Raw genomic sequence first — 25,486 nt, forward strand, 5'->3', positions numbered from 1 at the left:
ATACTGACAAGAATTTTTATACTAATTTTTATACGACCGTTTATGTGAATATTCGCACGAATGTTTGTCTGCAAACCAACTAGTGTATGGCCAGGTTTAAGCTGGCCATAGATGGATCAAAATTAAGCTGGTTCACCAGAGACAGACTGGTTATACAGAAATCAAAGTACTGCCTGTTGGAAATTTTTTTGCTTGATTAGTGCCGCCGGCTGATCAAAAGAAAATTAGCCATGTATGGCCTCTGCCTTAGTCACAAGTCTGCGTACCTTTGAATTGTTTGAACATGTTATATTACCTGGAATTCTTGCTCTATACTTGACCAGAATGTATAGTGGTACTTCAGTTGCTTGTGCGGTTAAAGTAAGATATGCATATATCTTTCTTACATTCGGATTATCCACGAACACACAAAACATTTTAATGCAAATAGAAACTTTATTGTGAAGCGTGTATATTATCAGAAAAAAACTTCCTAAGTACAGTACAAAAAAATCTTTAAAAAAATCAGATTAGAACAGGGTAGAATAAATTGTAATCACAATTCCATTGATTATGATACTAATGTATAACAAGTCTTAGGTAATTCCATACTTTCTTGTTGTCCAGCCATCTTATAAAAGGGTGCCAAAAATGTAGAATACCAAAAATAGTAACATTTCAAGTCTATTTCCTATGATGATGTTCAAATGCCAAGTTTATCACGAGATGTGCAAATATAACAAATGGCAAGAGTAGTTTTCCTTTATCTTTGGTGTTAGATTTTTCTTTGGGTTAATCTCTCTACTGTAAGGTTTGCACTGTGCAAGTACTCATTTTTTGTATCTTTATTGTTAGGATGATCTTGGTATTTTGCAATAGACAAACTGATTCTCTGGCTCAAATCTGTTGTCACATAGAACTGAAGGCCTTTCGTGGCCTGTGTCAATACATACAATTGAACACCATACAGACCACAAAACCGACAGTTGAAATGTGAATTATTTTACCTGGCAAAGAATTTGTAGTTCTGTTTAACCACCTTTATGATTCACACAACATTATCACATTACACAGCCAGGCAGATACAACCTCTTTCAGTTTACTATATCGTTTGACTATGCACTTGAATATAAATCAGCATAAATACACTGCTGATTCACAGTCCACTGAGCAGAAAAGAGAGATCGAAAGCTGCCTCCTATTGGCTGCACAGCATAGAAGTTGTAATGAAATGAAATAGACATGGAAATGAAATAGAATCTTCAGACTGCAGTACATTAGGTCACCCAACCCAACACAAACTTCGACGTACATGTCCAGATCTGGAAGTGTGACACCAAAGAAGTTATGGATTATACTGAAGCAATAGAAATTTTTTATTCAATCACTATGTAAATATGTAGCTGTGGTCCGTGTGTGACCAGATTTTCTGTCATACCCAATTTGTATCAAAGTGTAAACTGATCAAGTGAGGAACACTTGAGGAAACTTCCTAGAAAAAAAAAAAAAGAAATCTTCCTAGAAAAAAAAAAAAAAAAAGAAATCTTCCTAAAAAGTAGAGTTTACATCTCTCTGAGGAGATAAGACTTCTCTTCTACTGAAGGCAGAAGCATAATCCCACTGTACCTGAATTAATTTACCCAGTGTCCCCTAGTGTACAAATAGGGAAATATAAATGGCACTAATAAAATAATTGGCTGGATAGGTTACTTGGGTGCTGCACTAGCTCATGACATTTTTAAGTATATACTGAAATGACGCCATTTACCAGTTTCTCATTTATTCTAGTGATGCCTGACCTGAAGATAGGATAATAATTTCATTACATGGGGAACGCTCAGATACCAGTATGCATTTATTGGAAGTGAACCTAACTGCCAGAATACAAGCATAGGTTGCTGCTGGTCAAAGCAACCTAGTGTAATATTACAGTGATGTTTCTAATTGCAATTCTATCTGAAACTTACAGCAAAATAAATCTAGACTATACATGGTTGCTGACAGTAAATGTACACATACAGACATATGTACTTAATAAACTACACAATGGAACAGTTTAAAAGTGCCAAATACAATTCATGTAAAATATTTACTGGACTTTAAAGCAGATCTGAATATTGGCTCTTCCCAGAGGTAACATTTTAGATTTCTCAACTGTACCCAGGCCTGTAACCCTTGAAGGATCACCTCTAAATTTCCAATGCACAGCAGCAGAGTATAAAGATGAATTCTACACACATACAACCTTCTCATTAGTGCAATGGGTCCTATCTCAGCCTCAAAGAAAATGACTTCCCAAATCGGGAAATGTTTGCAAGCAATTCTCAGCTACGAAATACAAATATCAGTGTTTCACAGAAATGTTGCAGAAATGTAATACTGGATGGTGGTATAGTGTTCAGTGTTGCTGTGATATAAAGTTGACAATGAGTTTCAAAGAGTGTATATTGATACATACAAATGATGGCTCTAGTATAGCAGTTATATAGTACCAAATTTTCACATTCCTGGTACACAATACGTTGTTAAAAAAGTGAAGCACTAAAGATACAGTATATGAAATGTTACTCACTTTCTGAAGACCATAAAACATATATGAGAGCGAATGCTCACATTTAGTAATGACTAAAATGATTCTAATACCTATATGCACATCTGGTATTGAGACATATTACTGTATATAATCACACAGCTACCAGATTGATAGAGTTAAATTATTTAAATGTTGTTACCATGTAGAAAATAATGCTAACTTAATTATTATGCATGTCATTTTCAGTAAGAAGATGAGAACATGAATTTTTTTTCCGAGTGGAGACCAAGAACCTGGATCTGTAGTCTACATTTTTATATAATGGTATATATTACAAAAGGACTTTCAAACGTGTACTAGGTAATTTTAACCTGTCCATTTATTATGTGGTCGTATTCTGTAAACAGAACAAGGAGTAAAACTGCAGATATCAGCAGTAAAACAATTCACACCAGTACCAATACAGATTATAGACGATGTCCCGCATTTTGAGTTTAGTTTTAATTAATAAGCCAGATTGATCTATTGCAGTCTACTCTGACGCATTTATATACCATATTTTTCTAAATGTGGTTTATTGTACTAACTAAAAATCTGCCTTTGATTTTCAGTTGAACATCAACACTCAAATGTATAAGTGCAGCCTCAAAGCTGAAATGAACCTAGCCTACAGGACCCCTCTTATCAAGAAAGGACACCCAAACTCGATTAGGAGGTCTCATGGCTACACAGCAGTCTAATTGTGCAGGTACTGTTTAGTGTTGTGCTACCAATTAAAATGGTCTAAATTATTGTAAGTGTAGTATGGCACCTTTTATATATGGGCAGTGAATACAGTTTTATAGTAATGATGTTTAAATAACAGCATAAGGTTTTTAAACCCTTGAATCCCCCTTTTAACTTGGCATTGAGCATGTGGGCTAAAGAAAAACAATATAGTTTTGTAGTTCTGGAAATCTACTTTGGTTAATGATGTTGAAAGGTCAGCTCTCAATGTGCAGCAGTTGTTATGCCTTCAATAAAAGCGGTATAGCTGCTCTGGCACCTTCACCAGCCATTAAGACCCAGCAGGCAGTCAAAGCACTGCCCAACTTCAGGAATAATTTTGCACAAGGGTTTCTACTTTAAAGGAAATGTGCTGAGAAAAATATGGTGGTTGCAATTGCTGAGCTCCTTACTAAAATGCAGTGGCAATACAACAAGTAATTTGATTGTAAAACCTTCTGAGTCACTGACCTGGGGACAAAAAGAAAGTACAAATGAACCCCTTTACGTTCCCCACCACATATGTATGCCGGCAAAAGGGGCGGGCTTTCGAGCTGTCACAGACAGCTCTCAGTCCAGGCTGCAGATAGGTAGCGAGCAGGATAGGCTTACAATCATGTGACCACCGTGACAGTGGTCACATAATTGCTGATCTTTCCTGTCACCTGGGTGTTCCGGACTATTTAAAGGGATGCCAGTGGGAGGGGGTAAAATACATAACTTTTACTTGTTTCAGAGATTCAAAAGTTCAAAAACATTAGATCAGCTTGGCAGCCAAGCAATTTGGCAATAATTCTTTGTTAAACAGGCATTGTCATATTTGCATTAGACCATATTATAGAAAACCCAGTTGAATGATTATTTTTTTTTAGAAAAACAGATTATTACGTTATATTGGCATACCCTACTTTTTTCTAAATAACATGTGATTGATAAAGTATAATATACAAATATCCATTTTTAAAGCAAGTTCTAATAGAAAAAAAAATATACAGTATATATTATACTTCTCTTTATAAGGATACAAACCTGCAGCTCGCCTAACCATAATCCATTGTTACTGGAGCTTACATGAAGCTTACAATAAACTATAAATCTCCCAAGTCTAAAAAAAACACAGTTTGATAAGGCAAAGTGGCCACAGACACTTGCGATTTATGGTCTGTTTTTAGGAGCATGTCATAATTTATAACATGAATCCCTGCTGGAACGAGAGAGAAGGAATGACGAAATAACATGTCCATGTAACCTACAGTTCAAAGGCAATCAACTTCCTTTTGGTTATGATAGGAAGTCAAAAGGGCTAAAGGGTCAGGGATCAAGCGAATGACTAAAGCCCTTAAGAACCATGTAGCAACATCTAGCTAAAAGTTAAATACTAACGATCATCTACAGCATTGGGCTCAGCAATGCACTGCATTTTGACCCTATAACAACTCCATCAGCTGCAATCATTAGAATTTCTTCCTATATATACGACATACTTGCCTGGCACCCAGCCTCATATTGTGATATGCTAACTATGTAATTTTTAAGGCACTGTGTTAGTTTGTACATCACTGGATGACAGCGCAAGTTCCAATAATAAAAAAAAAAAAAACAATCTCTAAATGCTGTGACAAACTGCTGTTTGCTGTGAATAGGTGCGGGTCTGTACTTGCATAATTATGACCACGTACCACTGATAAAGAATATTTAAATGTATCCAATTACAAACAGAAAACACCATCACCAGCAGCAGCCAAAATATGCATTATATAGAAAAGCAAAGCTAAAGAAAGAAAACAAACAAAAGAGCAAGAAACAGCGGAGCTTGCGAAGAAAAACGCTCCCTCCCTTTAACAGTGGATGTGCTCATAATACAGGCACAGGATATGTGAATACTGCTGCATGCAGAGCGGTTATGTACTGCTCATGCCAGCCAATCTCAGAGCAATACAGCGCTACAGGTAATTTCAAACATATAACTTGGCATGGTTTGTAAAGATCTTCAAGGTGATCTTATCCAAAAAACGACTATCTATTTCTGGCGTCTATATATTTTACTAAAGTTTGCTAATGTTCAATCACCATACTGTGAGATTATATATATATATATATATATATATATATATATATATATATATATATATATATATATATATATATATAAAATCACACGCTGAATTACACTTTCCTTCTGCAGCTGTAAGAAAAAAGAAACAACGAAGAATAAAATATGTAGTGCTTTAAAATTAAAGTGAGTGGAATAACTAGAAATGTGATAACTCCCTTTCAAATTGCCTATGAAATGAGGCATCCTACATAGGTCTGTTCTGGAAATCCCTCTGACCAATGGAGGCAAAAGCTGATTGGCATGATAGGAGCTAAAGTGTTAAGGATGAGGTGCTATTCATTCACAGGTCGGTGCTGGACTTGGCAGTGAGAGCTTGGATACGTGCAGAGTTGCAGGACTTGCAGAGGATGTGTCCATCCAATGGGTAGCAGCCTTGATTTTCCCCTTCAGACAGAAGACTTCCACAGTCCTAAAAAATAAAATAACATTAAAGAATTCATTCAAATAAATTAAAGAACTCAGCTAAGTATTACAAATGTGCAGTAAACAAAATCTTTGCTAAAATCACAGTTTTCCCTAAGGTGCATCTAAATCCTATAACAAAAGTATACTATATTTTAGCTTATCAGTCTTTGGGGCTCATTCACATGGCCAAATTAGCCTTGGTGCAGCAAGTATGTAGCAAAAAACTGCCCAGGAATTTAGGTGTATGCGGACAGACATGGCCGGGAAGTTCCAAGAAACTTGCATTTAAGGCAGCTGACAAATGTTTTTTTTTACAGGCTTCCCAGGCTGTTGCTATCTGCACACACCAGGGGTCTGGGACCAGTTTTTTGCAACACACTTGCTGCACCACAGCCAATTTGACTGTGTGAAAGAGGCCCTAGATGTGTTGGCTGTATTCATTTACTTCAGCCTTTTCCCCCCTTAATTTTCAGCCGACGATCCTGCCAGTAGCACACTTTCTGTCCTAGGAGGACAACCCTAAAAATATGCTATGTATATATACGGTATCTATAGAGAAACAATAGTGAAATCCTAGGATAGGAAATACGTACTCCATAACACAGGGGACGTGTACTGTAGTTCACAGAGATAACCTTAGCAAGGCTGAAAACACTCCTCTGGATTTCAACACAACATAGGCAAAGTGTTGTCAAGCTCACTACAGGAAGTTACAAGCTTGCTTCTGGCAGAATCAACAGGTATTTCACTCAAACAGATCTAACAAATCTTATTGAGAGCAGTGAAAAGCTTTCAAGCACTGGCATTTCTTCTTGCTGGCTCTCCCATACAGAAGACCAAACAGGAAGCTTTAAAGCCTAACTCCAGGTTTACTACAACTTTAAATAGTTTGTACCAAGCTGGCCTAATCAAACTATTTCCTTAACAGATGCGCCCCCTAGGATCGCTGTTTACCGGCAGTGGGAAGGACAGTGACAGCCGTCCCTTTCCCGGGACAAAATTGAGTCGTGCTGAGCGCTGCTCTGCCAATCATAGGAAACCTTGTATACTGTAAAAAAAAAAAAAAAATCCTCTGATTGGCGGAGATGGAGACTGACATCATTTACCCGCATCTCCAGGAAGAGGCTGATGCTACATGCAGTTTATACAGTGTTAACAGCAGGCGCATCTGTTAGAGAAGTAGTTAATTTGTGCCAGCTTAGTCGAAATAAAACCATTTAAAGTCCAGTAAACCTGGAGTTCATCTTTGAGTGGGTGATCTAGTATTTGAAGCAGGTGTCTTTCAGGATAACCAGATTAAAAGACAAAAAATAAGTGGTGCAGTACAGCAATGCCTTAATGAAAAACTATAAGCATGGAAGCTCAGCTCCCTACATGCATCTCAGGGTTTCTACATTTTGACTTCAGCGTACCTTTATTACAGGCATACTGCTAAATTTGTTATATCCAATGTATGCGGCTTTCACCCAAACAGCACATACCTCACAGCGGTAACACTGCACATGGAAATCACGGTCCAAAGCTACAATACGAACAGTCTCCTCCTGGCCAGGAGCAGGCATTATTGGTTCTCTACACACAGAACACCTTGGAGCAAACTTCCTGCAGACAAAGCAGAAACAGATTACAGTAATTTTATAGTCATAACATTTATAAACATTTTACAAACTACATAAAAATATTAAAATCAGTCCCTGGTCCAGCAGAGTTTACAATCTATGGCCCATGCCACAATCTTTTAAGCACCCACCCACTAATACCAAGACCAGTTTGCATAACCCCTTCCCGCCCACCATATAACAGAATGACGTGCTCAAAGTGGTTAAGTTATTCTGACTGGATGTCATACGACGTCCAGCAGGATAAGCTGCGGGGGGCACGCAGCGAGACAATCATTGTTGTGTCAGTCTGACACACTGCATTACCGATCTCGGTAAAGAGCCTCTGACGTAGGCTCTTTACCATGTGATCAGCTGTGCCCAATCACACCCTGATTGTAGCCAACTATGGCTAAAAGAGCGGGGTATCCTTCCAGAAGGAATCCGCAATATCAAGGCAGGGCTGCCAGATCTTGGTAAACTTTTTGGGACAGGCCCTGCCCTTATATATACATTTAAAGATGGGTATAACCTTATTCACCATACGGTACAACATTTGGATATCCGGAGCGGAGGCACTCTTCCAGTGTAACAGAATCAATTTCCTAGCATAGAATAAAACTGTGCGTATAAGAGTTTGAGCATGAATTGTAGATATAAAGTCATTAAGCACTCCCAGCAATCCAACCTCCGGTGTACGAGAAATGGGGAAATGTAAGGTGTCCTTAAAAAAAGAAAACAAGTCCTTCCAATACGTTGATAAAGCTGGGCATGACCAAAACATATGTATATAATCGGCCTCAGTGGAACCGCACCTAGGAAAAGAAGCAATAGAATTTATTCCCAAGAGGGCCTGCCTGGCAGGAGTATAATGTAACTGGTGTATAAATTTAAATTGTACATACCGATCGTTAGACCCAATAAGATCGAGGAAACAGACCTCCGAGGCCTCCTCCCACCCCTCCTCGGACAGCCCCGGAATGTCTACCTCCCATTTCCGCTGAGCAATCTGGAAGGGTTTAACCCCAGCCAACTGCAGGCGGGAATAAACTGTCGTAACCAGTTTTTCTAATATCCGAGTAAGACATGAGAGCCTCCAGAGGTGAATCAGTGAGCTCCTGGGTCAGACCCTCGAATTGTGCCCGTGCTGCACGACGTAATAATAGATACTTGTATAGGAATTTATCCGTACCTTTAGGTCCTCAAAGGAAATAAACTTATCGTTGACAAAGAGGTGGGAAACGTGTGTGACCCCTAATTGGGTCCACCACCTAGAATCCGGGTGACCCAGGAGCTCAGAGAAGTTGTGATTTTGCCATAGGGGAGTTCTGGGAGACACCCCACCTGAATCCGTGAGCACCCCGTTACCCTCACGCCAGGCCAACCAGCTAACCTTTATCGGGGAGTTACGGGAGCAGCGCCTGAGTATAGACCTGTGCAGGTCATCAACCAGCGCCTCCCTGGAGCCCACCAGAGCAGTCAATAGAGCGGTGGAACAGGACGGGGAGGCCTCCAGGAACCAGTCATAGACATAGACATACACAAACTGAGACACTATAAAATAATGTCTCAGATTAAGACAGGCTAATCCTCCATCCAGTTTAGCAGCCTGGAGAGAGGCCCGAGCAATTTGTGGGTTCGACCCCTGCCAGAGAAAGGTGTAGAGGAGCGAGTTAATTTTTTTTTTAAGTTTTTTCCCCCAACAAAAAAATTGGGGATGCCCAAAAAACATATAAAAATGTGGGTAAGTATATCATCTTGAAAATATTCACACAACCTATTAGATTAACCGCTAAAGAGGCCCAAGTTCTCAGCCTGGTCTCCATCTGTGTTATAATTAGGGGAACATTAAGATTTTCAAAAGAAGACAGGTCCGCATTAATGTGTATTACCAAATACTTAAATGTAGGTTGAACAGGCAATTTAGATGTAGAGAGGTAGGTATAATCAAGTGTAGGGCCTATAGGGAATGGCACCGATTTGTCCCAACCTCCCCGTAACCCGGAGACCTTCCCAAACTCCTCCACTACACCCATTAGGGAAACAAAGGACTGATCCGAACAGTCCAAGTAAATTAGGGCATCGTCTACGTAGAGAGAAATCTTTTCGGAGAGGGAACCATAACAGATGCCACCCGTCGCCGTCTGCCGCACTGCCAGGGCCAGAGGCTCAATGGTCAGAGCGAACAGGAGCGGCGAGAGCGGGCAGCCCTGCCTGGTTCCCCTCTGCAAAGTAAAAACATCAGAGACATCTCTTTATTAGTGCTTATCCTGGCCCTAGGGTCGGTATAAAGTAAAACGGACCCACCGAATAAATTGAGCGCTGAAGCCCAAACGATGCATGGTTTCCCAAAGAAAGGACCAGTCAACAGTATCAAAGGCCTTAAGCACGTCCAGATATAGCACCAGGCCACTTTTTTTTTTCTGGCAGCAGCCCTATGAATATGCAGGTAAAGTCGTCGGATGTTGTCATACATACTCTTTCCAGGCATAAACCCCGCCTGGTCCCCGTGAATAAGATGGAAAATTACTTTTTGAAGTTTTAAGGCTAGAATTTTTGCAAGCACCTTCACATCACTATTCAATAGTGAAATTGGACGGTACGACCCACACAACAGTTTATCTTTGTCAGGTTTAGGGAGCACCACTATCAGGGCCTCACACATGGAGGAGGGGAGCTCTCCCCCCTGCAGTGCCTGCCCAAAGAGTATAGTTTCTGTGACAGTTCCTCAACATAGTTTTTGTACCACTCTGTGTGGGCAAGCCATCCAAACCAGGGGCTTTATTGGGAGGGAGTGAGTGAATAGCCTCAGTGACCTCCTCCACTGTCAGGGGTTTGTCCAGGATCATATTGTGCGATTCCTCCAGGACAGGGAATTGGAGAGATTCAAAGAATCCCTGCGTCTCAAGCTCGGCCGGGGGGGGGGGGGGACGGGGAGGTATAAAGGTTCTCATAAAAGGACTTAAACGTTTGGTTTATAAGCAGGGGACGGAGCCGTCCGGCAACCGAACATGTGGTATAGTCCTATCCACATAATCCGTGCGGGAGAGATAGGCCAACATCTTACCATTCTTGCCACTGTGTTGATGCAACTTGGCCGATAAATACAACTGCTGTTTCCGCATCACCTCCACCCTATGAAGGTCCAGAGCCCTGTGCACCCCCACCAGGACCCCATGGGAGTCCGGGGTGGGAAGCGCAGAATATTGGGCCCTGGCATTCTCCGGGGAGGACTCCAAGGCCAGAAGTGTAGCCTGAGAGGACTTTCGATGCTGGGCAATGTTGGAAATGTACGAACCCCGCACAGACGCCTTAAAGGCATCCCACGTGGGGCCAAAAGAGGCAGATCCGGCATGGGACATATCTTGCCGGATCAGCTCCTGGAAGTCAGAGGTTGGAGAACCAGAGAGGACTGACCCGCCACAACCGAAAGGAGGATCTATGTCCCAATAGCATGTCTACTGATAGGGCAGAATGGTCGGATAGCGTCTGAGGTAAGAGGGATACTGTCTGTATACTGGAGACCAAGTCAGGAGTCCCCAGAGCATAATCCAGCCTGGAAAGAGTATGGTACGTTCGAGATTGACACGTGTATTCCCGGACTAAAGAATGGCCGAGTCTCGAGAGATCAACATAACCAAAGGAGGCACACCACTGACAAAACTTAGAGTCATACTAGAGGGGCTCAGGTGGTCCAGATCAGGGTCAAGCACCGAGTTGAAGTCCCCCACTATAAGAGTAGCCATCACTGGGAAGGTGGAAAATTGTACACTTAAGTCTGTAAAGATGTCGGCCGTGACAGGGGGGAAGAAGCATACACAACCGCCAACAGTAGTGGCGTGGCGTGCACCGTGCATTGGAGAAAAATATACCGACCCTTAAAGTCCAGTACCACCCTGCCACAGGAGAAGAGGAGGCCCTTATGTACCAGAACGGACACCCCCCTTGCATAATTAGAATAGGTGGAATGATATCCATGCATGACCCAGTATTTTTTCAACGCCATCACCTTTGATCCCATAAGGTGCGTTTCCTGTAAGCATAATAGATGAGGATTGTGCACCTTAAGGAAGTCAAACAGCGAAGCCCTTTTAAATTTGGAGTTTAACCCCCAGACATTCCAGTAGATGCACCTGACCTTAGACATGGTAAAGTAGTAATAATGAAGGAACACAGTAGCAGATTATGAAACAACAGTAACCTAGGCAAGGTATAGGTGATGGTGTAGCCAGGGCCAAAAACACCCACACACATACACACCACACTCATTCCAACATACAGCCAAACAACAACAGTCCAATACACACGTAGCATAGGCAACAGCCCAGTTTTAACCCCTGCCAGACCCCAAAAACAAGGGGCTGGCCTCGACTCCGAACTGCATGTACATGCCAGGAACATGGCCTGTTACAGACAAGCCAGCGAACTAAGTTGGAACAGTCAGTGTTCAACAAAAGAAAATAAATGAATAAAAAAGTGTTTTTAGCAAACAGTAGCAGCATAGTCCTCCAGTGGTGATCTGTATCCTCTTGACACAGCATTTAGCTAAAAGCTGCTGCCCCAGGTACACTCCAGTGGAGTGGAATGAAAAATTGCAACCCAGGACAAAAAAAAAAGAAAGGGAAAAAATAAAAGCAAATCAAGTGTCAGGTGCCCGGTCAGACACATGGCCAGGTTATTGCAGGGACTCAAACCAGGACAAAGCATTAGCAGGTGTTGGGAAGAAGTGCATCTGCCCTTTCGTCTTCCCATCCACCAGATTCCCTGAAAAAATAGCCCAGGGACTTCCCCGAGGAACCTGTGAGGTTTGTAGCCGATTTTGGAAAGGCAGGATAGGAGGATTGCGCAGGATTGTTCAGAGGGATCACGGAGGTGCTAAGAAAGACGTCCGCTCACATGCTGCTCCAGGCCACGCCTATATATATATATATATATATATATATATATATATATATATATATATTTAGCAGAGAAACTAGGGAATAAAATGGTTATCATTCCAATATTTTATGTCACAAGATATTTGTGCAGAGGTCTTTCAAATGCATTTGTTTTAGGAAAAAATACACTTTCAGCCGATTTGGTTGTTATCGCTAAAGAGCCCACCGCCCGTTCTAAAAAATGGTACCATGGTGATGGCTGCAGCCATCACCCGGTATAACTCCTTCATGCCATGAAAGTAAATTTGCGCACGGTCGGCCTAAGGGGTTAAACCTGCTTTTTATTTATAAAGATGTTATATATCACAACGGCTAAATCTGTGTCTGTAGTTCGTGTTCAACCCTTAATACCACAAATAATAACATGTTATTAGATTCTAAGGGCCCTTTCACACAGGACGGATCCGTGATGATCAGCCTGCGAACCTCCGCTTGCTCAGCGGGGATCGCTCCATTGATCCCCGCTGAGCCGGCGGATGACAGGGCGGTCCCCGCACACTGTGCAGGGATCCCCCTGTCAGATCTCCACTCTCCCCTATGGGGGGATCGGATGAACACGGACTGTCTGTCCGTGTTCACCCCATCCGATGACGGATGGAAAAATAGGGTTTTCCTCCATCTGCAGAATTGGAGGATTGCGGACCCGGATGAGAGTTTGGGTGTCAGCGGATGTTCATCCGCTGACACCCGCAATCTCATAGGGATCAATGTATGTCCCTTATTCAAGGAGTATTTAATGAGTTTGGCAATTCTAGAGAAATGCTTAAATAATGCATTAAATATTTAACTAACCCCATTAGATTTTAGTCGACTAAAATACAACTAAAACTAAAATAGCATTTGAGTCAAAAAACTGAGTAAAACTAAATCGAAATTGGACATAAAAATTAACATGGGTCAGAACAAGGTTATCCAGTGCCCAAGGTGAAGATGACAAACTGTAAAGCCTCCCTCTGGTGCGCATGCAATTGTCTTCTGCAGCTGGGATCCCAATAAGTTTTATTGAGCTGAGTTGATACTGAAGTATGGATCTGTGGAGGGTGGGTACAGCACATTGTTTAGAATGGAGTGGTGTAGAATATAAAATGTACAACAGTACAGAATTAGTCAGTGTGGAACATGAAATGTGCAGTATACAGAATAGAGCTGTGGGGTATATAAAATGTACAGCAGCGTGTACAAAATGGGTTGGCATGGAATATAAAATTGTGCAAAATGGTCATCGTAGGACATAATGGGGCAGATCCACAAAAGGACTACGCCGGCGTATCTACTGATACGCCGGCGTAATTTTAAATTTCCTGCGTCGTATCTTTGTTTTGTATCCACAAAACAAGATACGACGGCATCTGGGATCGATTCGACAGGAGTACGCCGTCGGATCTAAGCTGCAAATTTTATTCGGCGGCCGCTAGGTGGCGTTCCCGTCGAAATCCTCGTCGAGTATGCAAATTAGCTAGTTACGGCGATCCACGAACGTACGTCGGCCCGGCGCATTTTTTTACGTGGTTTTCGTTCGTCTTTTTCCGGCGTATAGTTAAAGGTGCTATATGGTGGCGTAAAAATTAGAATTTTTTACGTTGTTTGCGCAAGTCGTTCGCGAATAGGAATTTGCGTAGAATGACGTCACCGTCGTAAGCATTGGCTTGTTCCGGTTAAATTTTGAGCATGCGCACTGGGATACCCCCATGCGCAGTTAAAAAAAAACGTTGTTTACGTCGGGTCACAACGTATTTACATAAAACACGCCCCCATTACATCCATTTGAATTCCGCGCCCTCACGCCGCAAGAGATACACTACGCCGCCGTAACTTACGGCGCAAATTCGTTGAGGATTGGAAACAAAACAAAGTAAGTTACAGCGGCGTAGTGTATCTTAGATACGCCACGCCCGGCGCAATAATGCGCCGTTGTACGTGGATCTAGCCCAATATGTACAGAACAGTGTACAGAATGTGGTAGTATAAAATAGGAAATGTATAGCAAGTTACAAAGTGAGATGGTGCGGAACAGGCACAGAATGAAGTGATGGACAATATAAAATATACAACAAAGCTCATAAAATGAGCAATGTTCCAGAAAGATTTCCACATCATGGTGTTGGTCAGCTTCCTAGATACGTGTTGTGTAACTTTATATCTGTTTCATGCATCATCTAACTCCCTTGCTAATGCTGACTGGTCCCCCCTGGGGACTCTAGATGCATCGCCCGTTTCACAAGGGTCCTCTGGCTACTCAGAGTGAACAGTGAATCGATCCACAGTCAATACCATTCCCCATTGTTCAAATGACGCATCCTGACAAGTTTTGTCTAGGTGCGGTTTCTCATGCCACCTGAAAGCAGGGCTCCCAATGAACAGACAACTGCACAGTATCAGTTGCACACAGGATTACCAAATATGACAGAGAAAAAATGATATGTAAACAGTATATATCATATGTACATTTTAAAACATATAACAAAATGTGAACTAGAAATATGGAAGAACTGGGGCAGCCTGAAATACAACAGAAAAGGTCTGTGTTGTGCACCACAACGAATGGTAGGCCTGCCAAGACTACACCCAACAGTGTATTTATGTACATATAGGCCCAGATTCACATACATCGGCGCGTATTTATGCGGGTGTAGCGTATCTAATACACGCTACCCCAGTGCAGCGCACTGATGCAAGCACAGTATTCAGAAAGCACTCGCCCCCAGTCGCTGTTAAAGATACGCTGGGTTTCCTCAGCGTAAGCCAGCGTAGGTGGAAGTGAGGCTGAGCCATGCTGAGGCGTGACCCCATGTAAATTAAGTACTGAGCGTCAAAGTTACGAATAACGTACGGCACATGCGCCGTCCCGTGGACGCATCCCAGTGCGCATGCTCAGAATCACTTCGAAACAACTGCCTAAGATACGTGAAATCACTGCCTACGACGTGAACGTAACTTACGCCTAGCTCTATTCACATACTACGTAAACGACGTAAAATACGATGGCTGTGTTCCCTGGTCCATACCTTTGCATGACTTGCGCCTCCTATATGGGGAATAACTTTACGCTGGACGTAGGACTTACGCAAAGCGCGTATATTATGCGCTGGGCGCAAGTACGTTCGTGAATCAGCTTATCTCCCTCATTTGCATAGGTGAATAGGAAATCAATGGGAGTACCACTTGCAGCCATCGTAAATATGCGCCCAAGATACGCCGGCGTAGGAAAGTTACGTCGGTCGGAAGAAGCCTGTTTTCAGGCGTATCTAGTTCTGTGGGCATGGCGCACAGATATGACGGCGCATAGTTACACTTACGCAGCGTATATCCAGATACGTCGGCATAAGTGCTTTGTGAATCCATGAGCAAGTCTAATGCAAATCTAACTTTTTATGGAGATGGTGAGCTTTTTTGCAGACTAGAGTGTTGTAGATGATTTAGGCCTGATAAAGATAACCCACTTCTGTGGCTAAAAATAAACATTTAAAAACTTAAAGTGACCCCGTCTCTACAGATCACGTGGCAAAGCTGTAAAAAAAAAAAAAAACAGCATCTATTTTTAACCTTCAGTGGCCCATGCCTTGAAACACCACTGCTTTGCTGCTGCAGATATTCCACATTTTTGGGTGTGTGAGTACTGGCTTCATCACCACATCCTAACATTCTGCATGCCAGCTAGGATGTCACTACTGGACATAGAAGCTGTCGGAAGAAATAATAGCACGTGGTGTGGGAGAACAGGTATTTAACAGAAGAGTTGAATACCTGCAGGAGTAAAGCAGTTTAATGTTTGAGGGAGAGTGTCCACTTAAGCTTTCCTGCACAGTGCAATACACACTGGAAGACTAATTCTGGTGCACTTAAATGGCACCTAGTGATCACCTGCCTCAGTCCAACCCCAACAAAGTTGTAATGTGCAGTTTGCCACTCCCTTGCTACTAGTATCATAATAAATGTGTTGGTGCTGGCAGCTTAGCAGATGAAAACAAGGAGGGTTTACAGGCAATATGGTATGGAGGATGGGAGGCCAAGCAAGTCAGAGCACATGAAGTGTACTCTTCCTTCTCTTCATGACTGGCAAGCACTTGATCCTGCTGGGGAAATGCAAATACCTCCTGTAAACACAGAAGAGGATGTCTTCCAATACTCACTTCCGCTGCACCTCCGATGATCGGTCAAAATCTGTGTTCATCAGTGCCATTAGTTGGTGAGACGTTACAGCCATGCCTCCCCCTTCCACAAATGCATGAAAACACTACACCTGGGGCAGCTGCCCCTACTGCTCTACCCTTGTTCTGGTCCTGCAAGAACCTCTGTGCTGCAAGTACACTGTACCGGGAATTTCCCCATATTGGTGAGAAAAAAAACTGTCCAGATAAATGTTCAGTTAAATCACAAATTATCCTTAGTGTTTATTTTATACAAGTGTTTTGATCCCAAAATAGTCACTTCTTTAGGTGCACAATAAATGGTCACCACATGGGAAGTAGTAATTTAAGATCACAATTCTACTCTCATGCTGCTTCATGCTCCATAATTGTATTAACATTATATATATATATTGCCGACTGACAACCTTTTGAATACAGGGATCCTATTATGTGAACATGTACAAATTAGGCTGATATATCCAGTATAGCTTCTTCACCATGACACTAAAAGTTCATAGTGCAATGGCAATTACACTCCAATAAAGCTTGCATGATTTAGTGAGCCATGCAAAAATATATATATTTTACTGGCAGCAGCATACAAAACAACACACTCAAAACACATCCCCTGAGACTACAGGGCTTCAGGACATTTAAATAAAAGAGAGATCAAAGCAAGAAAGTCAGTCTTAGGAAATCCTTATCGTGCTACCCAGGATTTAAACACGCCACCCAGGGATTAAGTGGATTAGGGAGAAAAAAAAAAGTTTTCATTTCCCTGGCCACAAATAAAGATGTATTTCACTTATCCAAGAAACCTAACACTTGCCTGTGAAAAAAAAATGCTCAAGTGTTAAACTAGCAGAAGCAGCTGGTCTCCTTAATTGTTTAACAGTATATATATATATATATATATATATATATATATATATATATATATATATATATATATATATATATATATATATATAAATGAAAACATTAGCCTGGCTGTTAAAATGCAATATTCCACCATTGAGAGTGGCCAATGCTTTTATATTGAATTTCCACTAAATGAAAATAATTCCAAACATCGTCAAACCTATCTCCCAATTATAAACCAATGTCAATCCCTTTGTTGATTTAGGCAGCTACATATTCCTTCCTCTTTGCTTTGTCAGATTGGCTAAACATACAGCTTTGCAAATACTTGACGATGAGGGCGTAAAAGTGGGGCGTGGTTTGTGTGATCAGGTTGCAGTTCAGGCAGAACTTGAACATAAGTTGATCAAGTACAGCAGGGGCCTCCAAACTTTCGAAACAAAGAGCCAGTTTACTGTCCTTTAGACTTCAGGGGGGCCAGTGGGAGTAGAAAATGCCCCAGCATTAGTGGAAGTAAAACGATGCCTTAAAATGGTTGTAGACCTTCCATATACCCAGAGAATTTACTGGCCTCGGGTGATAAACAGATGAAACAAATCCTCTACATAAATTGTACCTGTTTGTTTGAAGTATTTTCTTCTCTAAATCTGTTCAAAGTCCGTAATTTATATGCTTGGCTGAGGGCTAGAAAAAAGGAGGCACAGAGCTGAAGTTGCACTCTGCAGAGCTCAGTGAGGATAGGGCTGAGAGCTGATTGGAGAAAAGAGACACCCACCCACTCCTTCACAAAGCAACCAGGAACTGAGCTGAGGCTGTCAATCACAAGCTGTATGCTGGAGATCCCTCCCGTCACCATTTTTCTTTTGGGGTCAGGAAAACTCATTAGAGCCAACTCATGCTGATAGCAGATGAATGGAGCAGAAAACAGAAATTACATTTAGCCTAGGTTCACACTGCTGCGAATTGAAAATCGCGGCCGCGATTTTGCCGCGATTTCGGCCGCAATTTAATGTAAATCGCGGCCCGAAATCGCAAAAAGTAGTACAGGAACTACTTTTTGAAATCGCAGATGCGGCGTCGCACTGATTAGGACAGTGCCATTGCCGACAATTGCCACCGATTTGAGATGCGATTTGACATGTCAAATCGCATCTCAAATCGTACCCAGTGTGAACCAGGGCTTAGTGCTTTTAATTGAGGCAATAACATACTATAGAAGGGTATGCTTTGTTCATATTTCATGTCTGAGGTTTACAACCACTTTAAGCTTGGTGATCAATGGGCTTAAAACAATAGCACCTGTGGTAAATAGGAAGAGGAATAGCGCCCCCTTATTGGTATCTGTGAGAGGAATAGTGGCCCACCATTGGCATCAGTGGAAGGAATAGTGCCCCATCATTGGCATCAGTGGGAGGAAAAGTGACGATCTTTGGTATGAGCTAGAGGAATCATGTCCCGTCATTTGAATCAATGAGGGAAAGTGCACAATAATAGGTGGTAGGATTTATGCTTCACTCAGTGTCCAGTGGGAGAAAAAATGTCTTGTAGCAGTGGGCCCCAAGGGCCAGATAAGGACAAGCAAAGGGCTGCAGTTTGGAGACCACTGAAGTAAAGCCTTTGAGTGTGTCATTCTGGTAGTTGTACCCAACAAGTAACGGTACCAAATTGTTACAGTATATGTATATTTGGTGTATGGGCTGGTATCTCTATGCAAAAAGACTAAGTGTCCAGGCTTACCTGTTCACCCAGATGTACGAGTTAAAGAGATTTCATATGCATCTCCTAGATTGTAAGCTCTAACAAGCAGGACCCTCCAATTCCTCCTGTATCGAATTGTATCGTAACTGTAGTGTCTACCCATATGTTGTAAAGCGCTGTGCAAACTGTTGGCACTATCGAAAGTCCTAAATAATAAACTATACATGCATATACACACACACACACACACACACACACACACACACACATACAGTATAAAGAGATGACAGGTATAGACTGATTAAACTTGCACATGAGAAAGCAGTATGGCAAAACTAGCATATTTCAAAAGAAGGTTTCAGTGTGTTGTGGGTGGGTCTATCAACAATGTATTACATCATTGCCGATTACAGAAAATCAACATTTTTTTTTTTTTACTAATTTAGAACCTAATTTTGTACAACTATTTTGAAAATGTTATGGTCTGACAAACTGTGGCTGCTCTGCTTTTACAATTGGATGTACAGGAAACATGTATTACTTGGCACAAATGCAACCTCACAGGCATCCTATGGAGGAGTCATACTGAGAAGTCCTGCTCATTAGGATTCATCCTCGTCAGTGCACCACACATATGTGCGATAGATCTGGTTTGTGTACAGAAAGCTTTCTCTGTGATGTCAGTTTGGAAAGATAGTTTTTAGCAGCAGTCTGAAGCCATTTATGTCACAGCTATCTAATTACTTTTTTCTACAACTACAAGACAAACCAACAAGATTTGAAGTTACAGATGTCAGTATTGATTTCTTGTAGTAATTGAGGGGTGTAATGTGCACTAACAACCTCAAAAATCCTTTGCTGTATTTTTAATTAGCCTTATGCCTGTAGAATTGTATGTATGTAAGCAATGGTGCACTGCAGTCATACCACAGTAGTCTTCAGGATGTGGTAAGGGCTTATAAATATTAGGAAATACATGAACTGTCCATGCAACTTGTTCCTACTGATAAACATATCAAAAACCCACCCACTTGAAAATATGTATGCTTCAAAACACAATTAGGGTTAGGCAAAAGTAGTGAACCTAAATTGCTAATATTTCTTGATTAATGACTAAAATGTTGGGGAAACCATGGTTATGTCTGTAGTTGAAGTAGTTTAATTTTAGAACACTTACTTGTGGAAATCCTCAATGCAGTGAATATGGCCTGATGCATCAACAGTGAAAGGGATTCCATCCAGGCTGCGAAAGCACACTACACAGATGAAGCACTGAGGGTGGTAGGCCTTTCCGGTAGCTCTAAGAATCCTCTCCATGATTGGCTTGGCACAAACGCTGCACTGCTCCAAAGTGCGCTGCATGAAGAGATAGAGCAAATCTTGTTAATGAAGGTTGTAATATACAGCATCCAAAATATTCCGTTATAAAGCTTTACAATTAAGTTTAGACCCAGTCATCGGTCATTTTACAAAAGACAAGCCTACCTTTTATACCACAATTATCACAACAGGTCATTAAATTTTAGGTAACCAAAGGTCTTAAAGCAAAACTACACAGCTAAATACACAGGTACACAAATTCCTATTTCAGCTTTTTCTGCCCGACATGGGAGATTTCATGTTCAATGCACAGGCGTATAAAATAGTAAGCTCTGAAGTTGAAGAAAAAAAAATAGAAGAATTGGTGTTCTTTATGGATGCAGAGTTATAAAGGAGGTGGGTGAATCAGAATACTAGAATTTACATGCATATATTTTATCTGTGTATTTAGCTTTTTCTTTCCCTGGAGCTTTCCTTTAAAAGAACAACAGAATTACTGTATATTTATATAGAACTGATAGCGCGGACTTCAGTGGCTCCCACCAAAGAGAGACTTTCTACAATAAGCCAGCTATTTTTGCCAGAACACCTAAATGCCTCATGTTACCAAGCTAAACCTTAAAAAAAAAAAAAAAAACATAACTACCAAATATAGCCTAATGTTTTTAAACAGAAATGTATTTTTTCCTTTAACCACTTGAGACCCGCGCTATAGACAAAAGACGTCAACAGCGCGGCTCTCAAGTGCCAAGTGGACGTCTTTGGACGTCATTTAAAGTGCATTACCCGCGCGCGCCTCTGGGGGGCGCGCAGCGGGTAAACACTGTCCCGGCGCATCGCTGAAGAGCCGATTCGTGTACCTGGCGGCCGCGATGTCCGCCGAGTACACGCGATCGTCAGTAACACAGCAGGGACGTGGAGCTCAGTGTGTAAACACAGAGCTCCACGTGCTGTCAGAGGAGAGGAGACCGATCTGTGTCCCTTGTATAGGGACACAGCATCGGTTACCTCCCCCAGTCACCCCCCTCCCCCCACACAGTTAGAACACACCCAGGATACACATTTAACCCCTTCCTCACCCCCTAGTGTTACCCCCTTCCCTGCCAGTCACATTTATACAGTAATTAGTGCATTTTTATAGCACTGATCGCTGTATAAATGTGAATGGTCCCAAATTTGTGTCAAAAGTGTCCGATACGTCCGCCGCAATATCGCAGTCCCAATAAAAATCACAGATCGCCGCCATTACTAGTAAAAAAAAAAACAAAAAAAAAAAACATAATTCTGTTCCCCATTTTGTAGGCGCTATAACTTTTGTGCAAACCAGTCGCTTAGTGCGATTTTTTTTTTTTTTTTTACAAAAATACGTTGAAAAATACGTATCGGCCTTAACTGAGAAAAAAAATTGTTTTTTTAAAAAAAAAAATTGGGATATTTATTATAGCAACAAGTAAAAAATATATAATTTTTTTTTAAATTGTCGCTCTTTTTTTGTTTATAGCACAAAAAATAAAAACCGCAGAGGTGATCAAATACCACCAAAATAAAGCTCTATTTGTGGGGAAAAAAGGACGTCAATTTTGTTTGGGAGCCACGTCGCACGACCGCGCAAATGTCAGTTAAAGCGACGCAGTGCCGGAAGCTGAAATTTCGCCTTGGGCACGAAGGAGGTTTATGTGCCCAGTAAGCAAGTGGTTAATAAACACTTTCAACTGTTTCACAGGTCAACCTTTTCTATGTTGGAGATCACATTTCTTTTTTAATAGACAAACTTTAAAAAATATATTTTTGCCCCAAAACTTGCTCCCTGTGGAAAAAAAAATTATGATTTGCTCTGGGAAAAATAAAACAGAAATCTGAACTTTTTTTTCTCCCTTGAGCCCAGGTTCACACTGGGTACGATTTGGTTCGATTTGAGATGCAATTTCACTTGTGAAATCGCATCTCAAATCGGCGGCATTTGCCGGCAATGACGTCCTAATCGGTGCGACGCCGCATCTGCGGCGCTGCACCAATTTCAAAAAGTAGTTCCTGTTTCAAAAAGAAACCTGCACAGATGTCTCTTAAATCGCGGCCGAAATCGGGACTGCCAGCAGGAGTGAAATAGTGCGAGTTCAGCTGAACTCACACGGGTTCACTCCAGCAGCCCAGTGTGAACCAGGGCTCAATTTGGCAAAAGCACCAATACACCAAAAACAATTTCACATTAATGCAGTTTTTGGTGACTTAAATCACATAATGGTTTCCCGACTCTCTTGAGAAATAAAATGATTAGATCCATGCTCTTGAGCTCCCAGGCTTGAACAATAGCAGCTGCCGTATTATACAGTAAAACCTTGGTTTGAGAGCGTTTTGCAAGACAAGCTAAATTCGAAAATACATTTTGACTTGATATAGCAGCGATGTCTTGATAAAAGAGTAGCGTCATGTTACAACAGAGTATAAAAGAGAAGAGATGCGTCTAAGTGTAGCAATATGTTTACATTTAATGAAGGTACAACATTTAGCAACTCATATGGTTGATGATTAAAACAGGAATATCTAAGTATACAGGCATCTGGGGTAAAGCTGTCCACATAAACCATCTTCCACACCGGCATTGTCCCTTCCACGCTGCGCTCCAAGAGCGGCACAATCGCTCTACTGCAGGGTAGTCTTCCCAGTCATGATTGCAGACTGAAAGCGCTATGTGACTCCTCTGATTAGAGGGTCATAACTCTGCCGTAAACCTCTGTGTGTGGCACTATGTGGAGGAGAAATAGGTGGTGTGTGTATAACACCTTGAAGTGTTCTCACCATCCAATATGCACTTCTGCACAAGTTTGACACTCACAGCTAAATTTAGCATTTACCAAGGACATTGATTTACACAGTGTGGACATTATTTTCCCATTTTGTTTGTTTCAATTTATGGTTTATTTATAAAACACTTTGGATGAAGTGGTTACACTTAGGCCCCTTTCAGACTTATGGATCCTGTAAGGATCCGTACCTTTCTTATCTGCTTGCTCAGCGGGGATCGCTCCGTTGATCCCCGCTGAGCTGGCAGATGACAGGGCGGTCCCCTGCACACTGTGCAGGGACCGCCCTGTCAGAACTCCGCTCTCCCCTATGGGATGAACACGGACCGTCTGTCGGTGTTCATCCGATCTGCTCTGCAGACGGATGGAAAAATAGGATTTTCCTCCATCTGCAGAATCAGAACATATCGGACACAGATGAGATCGGGTGTCAGCGGATGTTCATGTGCTGACACCCGCCATCCCATAGGGATACATGTATGTACCTTTTTCATCCGTAAACGGATGGATGAAAAAACGAACATACGGTCCGCTGGTGTCAAAGAGCCCTTATTTGTATTTTTTAGGGTTATGTCCTTCTGTTTAGTGGCACAGCACCTGTTGCTTTTTGTTGACACTATAGCCATGTGTATCTAAGTGCTAGCAGCTTTTTATTTATTTTTACCGATTAGCACAGTTTCACATTCAAGGAGACGTCTGAAACGCGTAGGCTGCTTTACAGCTTTGTACATGCACTTAATAAATAAACACTATTTTGGATGTCATCCAGAATGCCAACTATTCCTTTCCTTTAATACTGTTTCACATTGGTTTGAGTGGATAAGCAAAGGACAGAACATTTTTAGTCAGCCTTACATGTCTAAGATACTCCAATAGTGTGATATCATGGCTATAAGTCCTGATGCCTCTTCAGTTTTGGGTGTTTCCAATCCACCTTTTTGGGATCCAGAACCTTCTGGTGCATTATCAAAAAAAAAAAAAAGAACATTAAGCCTAATTAAACTCTTTGTTTAAATCAGGTAACTACATTCCAGGTTAATCAGAATTTTTTTCCCCCAATGTTTTACAGTTTGTTTTCTTTCTAAAGCAGCCCCATCCTATGCAAAAAAAAAAGCCTGACTCCTGCTAGAAGCTGCAGAATGGGATCCTTGCTGTCTGTGCGGAAGCAGTGGTCTTACTTCAAAAAGGTCCGCCATATCCCTTACGGAGTCATATATATAGTTCTAAATGAACAAAGTTCACATTCCCTGCTGTTTAGAGAGCTCTGGCTCTGCAGGGGTTATATTGCAAAGAGATCTCTGCTTCCCTTACAGATGACAATGGTTCCACTCAGCAGCTGCTGGCAGAGGACAGGCTTTTCTACTGGCTGTAAAACACTGAAAACCTTTTGTTCTGATTCACCTTGAATGTGTTTAACCACTTCCATACAGGGCATTTTCACCCCCTTCCTGCCCAGACCAATTTTTAGTTTTCAGCGCTGTCGCACTTTGAATGACAATTGCACGGTCGCCCGACGTTGCTCCCAAACAAAATTGTCGCCCTTTTTTTCCCCACAAATAGAGCTTTCTTTTGGTGGTATTTGATCACCTATGCGTTTTTTATTTTTTGCGCTATAAACAAAAGAAGAGCGACAATTAAAAAAAAAAAAAACACAATATCTTTTACTTTTTGATTTAATAAATATCATAATTTAAATAAAAAAAAAAATCACAATAAGCATATTTGATCGGTTTGCGCAAAGTTCTAGCGTCTACAAAATAGGGAATAGAATAATGGAATTTTTATTTATTTTTTTACTAGTTTTTTACTAGTAATGACGGCGATCTGCGATTTTAATTGTGACCGTGACATTGCGGCGGACATATCGGACACTTTAGACACATTTTTGGGACCATTCACATAGCGATTAGTGCTATAAAACTGCACTGATTACTGTGTAAATGTGACTGTCAGGGAAGGGGTTAACACTAGGGGGCGCTGAATGGGTTAAATATGTTCCCTAAAGTGTGTTCTAACTGTAGGGGAGGGGGAATCACAAGGGGAGGAGATCGATGCGTGTTCCTCTGTACTGGAGAGGAACACGCATCAGTCTCCTCACCGCTGACAGGACATGGATCTGTGTGTTTACACACACAGATCCATGGTTCTGCCGTGATTGCGGGACATCGCAGCCGCCGGGCACGCGCATCGGGTCCCGAGCAATGCGGCGGGGCACGGTCGCGCCTCCGACAGCGCGCGCCCCCTAGCGGTCGGGAATGCAAGGACGTCATATGAGGTCCAGTCTGAAAGAGGAAAGGTTCCCGCCGACGTCATTTTACAATGACTCGGTAGGGAAGTGGT

The 25,486-nt window shown here is 41.7% G+C and overlaps 1 protein-coding gene across 3 annotated transcripts in view; it reads right to left on the reverse strand.

Annotated features, from left to right (window-relative positions):
- Positions 1-415: 415 nt before the first annotated feature.
- The window catches only part of LOC120936862 (LIM domain containing preferred translocation partner in lipoma), a 428,104-nt gene continuing 403,033 nt past the window's right edge, over positions 416-25,486 (reverse strand). For all 3 annotated transcript variants that reach the window (XM_040349587.1, XM_040349584.1, XM_040349586.1), the window contains 3 exons: positions 20,203-20,381; positions 7,280-7,400; positions 416-5,802 (listed from right to left, as the gene is read on the reverse strand). In XM_040349587.1, coding sequence (XP_040205521.1) covers positions 5,674-5,802; positions 7,280-7,400; positions 20,203-20,381 — 429 coding nt within the window. In that variant the 3' untranslated portion in view covers positions 416-5,673. The remainder of the gene's footprint in view (positions 5,803-7,279; positions 7,401-20,202; positions 20,382-25,486) is intronic.

This window comes from Rana temporaria, chromosome 4 (genome assembly GCF_905171775.1).
Source record: "Rana temporaria chromosome 4, aRanTem1.1, whole genome shotgun sequence".
Classification (NCBI taxonomy): Eukaryota; Metazoa; Chordata; class Amphibia; order Anura; family Ranidae; genus Rana; species Rana temporaria.